This window comes from Nicotiana tabacum, chromosome 15 (assembly GCF_000715075.1).
Source record: "Nicotiana tabacum cultivar K326 chromosome 15, ASM71507v2, whole genome shotgun sequence".
NCBI classification, from domain to species: Eukaryota; Viridiplantae; Streptophyta; class Magnoliopsida; order Solanales; family Solanaceae; genus Nicotiana; species Nicotiana tabacum.
In genome coordinates, this window is record NC_134094.1 from 81,312,082 (window position 1) to 81,320,332 (window position 8,251).

General features: G+C 39.2%; 1 protein-coding gene across 1 annotated transcript; it reads left to right on the forward strand.

Moving 5' to 3' along the window:
• The first annotated feature begins 7,601 nt into the window (after positions 1-7,601).
• On the forward strand, positions 7,602-8,048 carry LOC142169694 (uncharacterized). The gene has a single exon (XM_075231596.1). The coding sequence runs from the start codon at positions 7,602-7,604 to the stop codon at positions 8,046-8,048; it is 447 nt and encodes a 148-aa protein (XP_075087697.1).
• Positions 8,049-8,251: the final 203 nt, after the last annotated feature.

Consider the following 8,251-nt stretch of genomic DNA (forward strand, 5'->3'; position numbering starts at 1 on the left):
CCTTGATTTCTTTAACTTTCCAAGTGATGAACATTAATACCTATTTGAATATGTTATGCTTTAATTACTCATTCCTGCAATGATGTGATTATGAAACCTCTTTTTATCTATGTGCACTTTGAACTCAGCCTCTCCCCCTTTAGGTCTCCTTGATATGTAGTTCCCTATTTAGTATTTATAATAATCTATATTTTCTTGTGTTATTTTCATTAAGAGGAAAGTATATATTTCGTGGTAGTTAATACTTTAGTACTTAGTTTGCATTGGAAGGGCCTCATTGGCACTTAAACCCGTAAGGAAAACATGTAATTTGTGATTAAGGGTATATGGGAGCGCAGTTCGACTCTAGGTTGGGCTTCCCTCCCCGGCACAAGAATTGACCTGGGCCTTGATTCCCTTGCGAACTTTGAAGTGTCGAGGGATCCAAAAGGAGCATCAATATTGAGTGGGGTTCCCTCCTTAGCTCTTACTTTATTGACACATTTAGTTCTTTAAGTATAACGAACCGACCGGTCATTTTGCTTTCAAGAACCCCATTCACCTAAATAAGACTCCCCGAACATGCTTTTACTATTTTATGACTTGCGGGGATAGTTAGTTCGATATTTGGAAGGGTTCGGGTTGAAATCAGAATATTTGGTTCCTTAAGGTTGGCAAAAATGGCTAAGTTTGACTTTGATCAACGTTTTGAGCAAACTACCCCGGAATCAGGATTTCATGATTCCAATAGGTTCGTACGATAATTTCGGACTTGGGCGTATGTTCGTATCGGGTTTTGGATGACCCAGGAGCATTTCGGCGCCTAATAGTGAAAGTTGGATCATTGAAGGTTTTAAAGTTCTTTAAGTTTGGTTTGGAGTAGGTTTTGGTGTTATCGAGGTCCAAATGGGATTCTGAGATCAGAAATAATTCCGTATGGTGATTTAAGACTTGCACGCAAAATTTGGTGTCATTCCGAGTAGTTTAAGTAGGATTCAGTGCTTTCGGAGTAAGTTGGAAGAACTTGAAGTTCATAAGTTGATCCAATTTGGTTTGAAGCGTGATTCTTAGTTTGTTGTTATTTTATGTGTTCCGAGTCTGCGAGCGAGTCTGTTTTATAGGGCTTCGACCAAGTCTGTGCGAAGAAGGCCATCGCAGGAGTGGACTGAGGTCACAGGTGCGACGCATGCACCGCAGAAGCGATCTCATAGAAGTGAGCCGCTGGTCGCAAAAGTGAGGTAGCAGGCTGAGGGTAAGGACCACATCTGGGAGGCCCTTTCCGCAGATGGGAACCGCATAACGAAAAATCGCTGGGGCAGAATGGTTTATTTAACACAGGACTTAGGCATTTTGAGCTCATTTATTTCATTCCTTGGGCAATTTTTGGACCTCTTAGAGAGGGATTTCCACATAACACCTTGAGGTAAGTAAATTCTACACAATGTGAGTTAAATACATAGAGTATTGGTAGATTTAACATGTCAAATTTGTGAAATCATGGGTTTAGATAAAAAAAACTTAGGTTTTGATTAAAAAATGAGATTTAACCACGAAAAATGGTTATGGAATTTAGCGAAAATTATATATTTGAGTTTATGAGGTTATGGGTAACAACATTCATCAAATATTTTCGGAATCTGGGCACGTGGACCCGGGGTGAATGTTATAAATTTTTCAATTGGGGTTGGGTGATCACTTTAATAGTTAGGATATGAACGTTTGAACATCTATTGATGATTTTATATAATATTTGACTAGTTTAGAGTCTTTTGGCACCGAATTGAGGGTTTAAAGCACATTTGTGGACCGGAAAGCAAGCTTTGAGACGAGGTAAGTCTCTTTTCTAACCTTGTAAGAGGGAATTATCCCCATAGGTGAATTGAATTAATATGTGCTTCTATTTGTGCGGGCTACGTACGCATGAGGTGACGAGAGTCCGTGTGTAGCTACTAATTATGCTTATGTCAAGGTAATTTAGGACCCAAATCATGTTATACTTGTGATATTTGTACCCTACTTGTTAATTTAAGTGCTTAATTCATATTAGGACTTGATAGGGGAATTGTAAAAGGTCGAATTTCATTTACTTGAGTTTTTGACGGGTTACTTGACCGTTAAGAATTGGTGCTTCCTCTGAGTATTAGCCTCTTAATAATCTTTGAATCGATTGTTTTCTCTTCTTGTGGAGCCGGCCGAACGCCTCGGCAGTAGAATAGATACATCTATGGTTCATTCCGTTCGACCCTCGGCAATGCATAATTTATATATTTATATGTTAGATCGGGCCGTACGACCTCGACATAATTCGTGCGTAATAATTCATGGAGCCCAATTATAATTGATATTGTCCCATTGGCTTGAAAGATTAATTTGTTAATGATCGAAATTAATTTGGGATTTACTATTAGTGAAAGAATTGTTTATTTATTTCCTGTCATTTAGTTTTCAGTTGTGTTTATATAGTTCATGCTTAAATTATAACATTGGTATTTTATAGTTAGCCCATAGTAAGTGTCAAAGTCGACCCCTTGTCACTACTTCTTTGAGGTTAGACTAGATGCTTACTGGGTACATGTTGTATATGTACTCACGCTCCACTTTTGCACTAATTGTATAGGATTTGAGGCAGGTGCATCTGGCTATCAGTCTGGCGCGTACCCTTGATTTCCACGAGACTTTGCGATGAGCTGCCTTCCGGGCCCGTTCTGCAGCACCCGAAGCTTTCCTTTTGCTTTTACTTTCTGTCTATTTCACTTTAGATAGTAGTGTCGTATTTTCTTTTATATATTCTACTAGTAGCTCATACACTTTTGGCACCAGGTCTTGAAAATTATGCTAGTAGACACATGATGATTTTTGGATATTTACTCATCTCATTTGCTCTTAAAATTATTTATCTCTCATTTTATTTAAACTTTTACTTCCTATTTATGCACTAATAAAAATATCAGCTATTTCTAAGATGTTAAAAGAAACAATCACATGGTTAGTTCACTGTTGGCTTGCCTAGCAATAACGTTGGGCGCCATCACGGCTTATAGGAGAAATTGGGTCGTGACATTAAGGGTTTAGTGTTTAACGACAACGAAAGGTTTCCAATGTCAATTATTTGCTAAGTAAAGCCAACACATTAATGTATGATTTCCTCTACCATATTAATCTTGTTCTTGCTTTAATTAACTGTTTATGTATTTATCATGTACATCAAAGAATGATCCGTAGTTAAAATATGCTAAATATACTAGATATATGTCTAATGACTTTCCTATTCTTTCACATGTACATTTGTTTGGGACTCTGAGTTCATGATGAACTCAGGCCCATCTCCAGCTTTATTGCATCTCATCGAGGAGTCCAAAGTCATCTTGTATCCGCGTCTCTTCGCTGCTGGGCCTGTCTTCTTAAGGCCTAATTACATAGTCCAGTCCTCTTTTCCTCAACTCCTTTATCATTATTGCTATCTCGTTAATTTAGTTTATTATTTCTACTAGTTTAATGTTAGTTGTATTTATTATGTATTTATTATTATTTATCTCTCATGTACATAACACTCATATAGTAGAACACATGTTTTTCTTTCATGCTTTAGTATCATGTAAACTTAGGCAAGTCTAAAACAATGGAGGAAAAAAAAAGGAAATTAGCTAATAGTAGATCCTTAGTTCTCTAGTTCTAATCTGCTCGCTCATTACTATGTTTTCACTCACCCTTCTTTCCGTTAAAGATTTTAAAAATCCATAACTTAAAGAAACAACAGCTCTATTTCAAAAGGAAGAATCAGATTTCAGCTTCATTTTCAAAAGGAAAATCAGAACATCTAAGAAACTGTCGCCCTTAATCATTTTTTTGGTAAATAACCCCTTCTTTAAAAACCATTCAAATCTAAGGTAAATTCTAGATATGCTTTTTCACAAATGCCCCTTTAGCATTGTATATATAGCCATCCCCCAAATCAAAGTATTTTCATAACTCAATCCCTTTTATAAACTTATAAAAATCTAACAAACTTACCAATTTCAAGACTCTTTTAACATCTCTTATGTATCCCTTCATAAACTTATATCCTTCTAAAATCCCGCATTCTCTCTATAAATACTATACTTAGGTATACAATAAGCGACCTTCCTTATTACTAGTCAAAGCCTTGACAAATAGTTGATTGCCAAACTTAGTTTAAATCCTATGAAGTTACCTAAGGTAGATTCTAAGGGATGCCTAACACATTCCCATTACAAGAACAAGAAACCTTATCCATAATCTCACCGGTTAGTGGACTAATAATAAAAATATCACTTAGTAATTAAATAGGTACCCTAGTATACCTTTAAATATTAGTTGACGACTCTCTTTCATCTATAACAGAGATACCACAAGTTGAATTCTGTCTTGACTAGTGCAAAATAGGGTGTAATAACATGGCAACTCTGGTGAGGATACCACACTTATGTTCTGACCTTAACAGATTTAGACTAATTTAGCTTCTAGATTTATTTGTACATTGCTTTGATTATGATCAAAACTGCAATTAGATGCTTATATGTCTTATTTGCTCTTTACAATTACCTGCTCTCTTTGATCACTTTGCTATATTGCTGCTACACCCATGTTTTTAGTGCTTTATATGTATTATCATCACATCTTTTCCAATCGAGTCTTGGCCTTACATTATCACACACAATGGCACGCGAGGGTTGTCTTTTACACTCCTCCAAACCTTCTTTTCAAAACTCTTTAGTTTAAGAGAATGGCTTTGTCGGGTCAACCGACATAACTTCTCGCAGTTCTCAGTCCAATTCAAAAGTAGGAAACACTCTACTCTAGTAAAATAGGTCATACTGCATAAACCCTAGGTGAGTTGGTCCCAGGTACCAACACACAATTAGGAAAGCCACCCTGATGTCAACGGGTCATGTACCCAACGACATAATTTCTGTGGAAAGACAAACAAACATGATAAGACGCTTACGGATCTGAAGCAAATACTTACCCAAATATTTTTCTTCTACCCACCTAAAAAAATGAAAATCAACCAGATGATCCCTAAAATTACCATGATAATGGGAGCACCACATAAGCTGAAATAGTAGTGGAAGAATATTCGTCGGGAACACGGAGACAAAGTACAGACGCACCTAGGGGAATTAACTGCATTGATGAACATTCGAGAAGACAGAGTGCTCACCCGCCTATTGATAGAATTTTGAGATCCAACTAAAGTGGTGTTCAAATTTGCCGACTGTGAGCTGGTACCGACATTAGAGGAAGTTACGAGTTTTACAAATTTTCCATTTAACAAAAGAAACTAGTGCTGCCAGTTACTATACTCGGTTATTGGTTCTTGGATGCTCTAGGTCTTACCGATAGCGGAAGTCTCAGAAGTATCAAGGACATGTGGGTGAGCCTCGACCAAATGTTCGACATGTTTGGGCACCGTGAAAGTTACGAGTGGTATTTAGGGGAGTTCAAATGCGACCAGGTGACATGGGAGAGCCTCAGGCCTATAACTTTCACAATGGCACTGCTGGGGTTATTGGTTTTCCCACAGCGAAGGGGCCGTATCAACATCAACCTGTTAGCAGTGGTCGTGGCAACCTGCAACCGCAATCTTCAAGCTACCTTGGTGCCGATGGTGTTAGCCGAGATGCTGAGAGCTTTATCCGTCTGTGCCAGATGATATGATTTTTTCAAAGGATGCAACTTGCTGCGGCAAATCTGGGCTACAGAACACTTTTTCCAATGGGAGTCTACTATCGACTACTTGGTAGGTCTTAGTAATATGCTTTGCAACCACAATGAAAGAATGAGGCACCAGATCTCTCCACAAGGGCAAGAAAAATGGAGGGAAACACTGACAAATCTGATAGGAGAATGGATCAACTGGAAACTCTCTTGGTTAGGAGGAAGAGCAATCTTAAGGACTCCCCAAAATACTTCATTGTGTTGATCGGATTAGAAGGCATTCAACCATACTTACCTTTGCGGGTCCTCAGACAATTTGGGATGATCCAAGATGTGCCGTTGTGCACAAGAAGGGCGCTGTATGCGAAAGACTCCAATGGCCAGATCTCAATTCCTAGGATAAAGAAACAACAAGAAGAGTGGAATCACCTGGTAACAATGCCTATGGGTCAAAATTCATGGTGCACCCTCGAATACTATGTCTGGATTAATGAAGAAGAAGAACTGCCCCCTCCCCCCCCCCCGAGCAGAGAGGATATAACTTGGTTAAAGAATGCGGTGGTTGCTTTACAGATTTACAATGAGATCCTACCACACTATCTTTTGACCACATCAATGCATCCTCATGTGGTCCCGGGATCCATTGACTATATGTTGCCACTGGCAGAAAAGGATGATCGAGTGGTAGAATGCATCCATATAGAGTCAAGCACAGAACTAGAAGAAGATCCAGAGGAAGAGTCTTAATTTAATGATTATGAAGAAGAGTTTGAGGAATACTCGGAGGAGGATCCGGAAGAGGAGCCAGAAGAAGAGAAGGGCACAACAAGCGACTCATTTCCCTACTTTGTACCTTTATCCCTAGTTCTCTCTTTACTTTCCAAAAGGGCAACTGTATATGCCCATTCAACTTTGTGATGTAATCCTTTTTCCCACTTGTATCAGTCCAAATTATCAATGAAAACAAACTACTTTCAGATCTAAATGTGTCAAGTCTAAATGTGTATCAAACATCAGCGAATTAGGCCTACCGCTAGCAATGAGAGGTCCATGCGAATCTTTCGGAACACGCTAGCTGTAATGCACGAATTATCTGCTCTATATGGTTTCCTGCTAGCATAAATGAAGAAATTGACTCTTGCTCTTTTTCTTTATTCTTTCTTCTTATTTTTCTTTTCTTTTGCTTTATTATTACCCTCGTGACGGAGTCACTTTCACAACCAACCAGCATACACCTATGGCATATGCTGCTACTTATGAGCGATACGTCCCCCTGTATATGACATTATCGAACCTACCTTGACATTACCGAATCAACCAGACTGTTGGAAGAAATATATGCAGGGACGTACAGAACCCACATGAACGGGTTCATGTTAGCCAAGAAGATTGTGAGAGCTGGATACTTTTGGATGACTATGGAAAGCGACAACATCTGCTACATGCAGAAGTGTCACCAGTGCCAGATTCACCGAGATTTCATCCGGGTTCCACCAAATGAGCTAAATGTAATAGGTTCACCCTGGACTTTTGCCGCCTGGGGCATAGACGTGATATGATCCATAGAGCCTGCAACGTCAAATGGACATCATTTCATTTTAGTAGCCATAGACTATTTCACCAAATGGGTCGAGGCATCTACTTACAAGGCCGTCACGAAGAAGGTAGTGGCAGATTTTGTCCGGAACAACATCATTTGTAGATTTGGGATACTAGAGTCTATCATCACTAACAATGCCGCCAACCTTAATAGCGACATCATGAGGGAAATCTGAGAGAAGTTCAGAATCGTCCACCGCAATTCCACAGCCTACAGACCATAAATGAATGGGGTAGTCGAGGAAGCTAACAAGAATATCAAGAGGATTTTGCGAAAGATAGTGGACAATCACAGACAATGTCACGAGAAGTTACGTTTCTCTCTATTAGGTTACCGGACTAGTATGAGAACATCTACTGGGGAAACTCCATACATGTTGGTATACGGCATCGAAGCGGTGATACCCGTAGAAGTCGAAATACCGTCCTTAAAAGTCATTCAAGAAGCAAAATTGGATGATGCAGAATGGATACGGGTCAGGCAAGAACAGATCTTGCTCACTGATGAGAAAATAATGGATGCAGTATGTCATGGACAGCTATACCAGAATAGGATGGCTAGTGCATTTAACAAAAGAGTGAAGCCTCGCCAATTCACGCTGGGGCAGTTGGTTCTAAAGAAAATCTTTCCCCATCAAGAAGAAGCTAAAGGGAAGTTTGCACCAAACTGGCAAGTTCATTTTGTGGTCCACAGAGCACTGTCTTGTGGATCTCTAATCTTAGCAGAAATGGATAAAAGAGTCAGCACGAAGCCGATCAACACTGACGCAATCACGAGATACTATGCCTGAAGATAGATAGAGTTAGGATTTTGATGTAACAGAACTACGTTCAACCTGACTTCCCACAGAGGGATACGTAGGCAACCCACGTAGGGTTCGATTTCTCTCCCCCTTTCTCTTGTAATAGAAAAACCAAATGTCATCTTTTGTATGTTGTTCAGGAACTACGCCGACATGATTTCCTCATAAATGAATACTTAGGAAATCCTCAT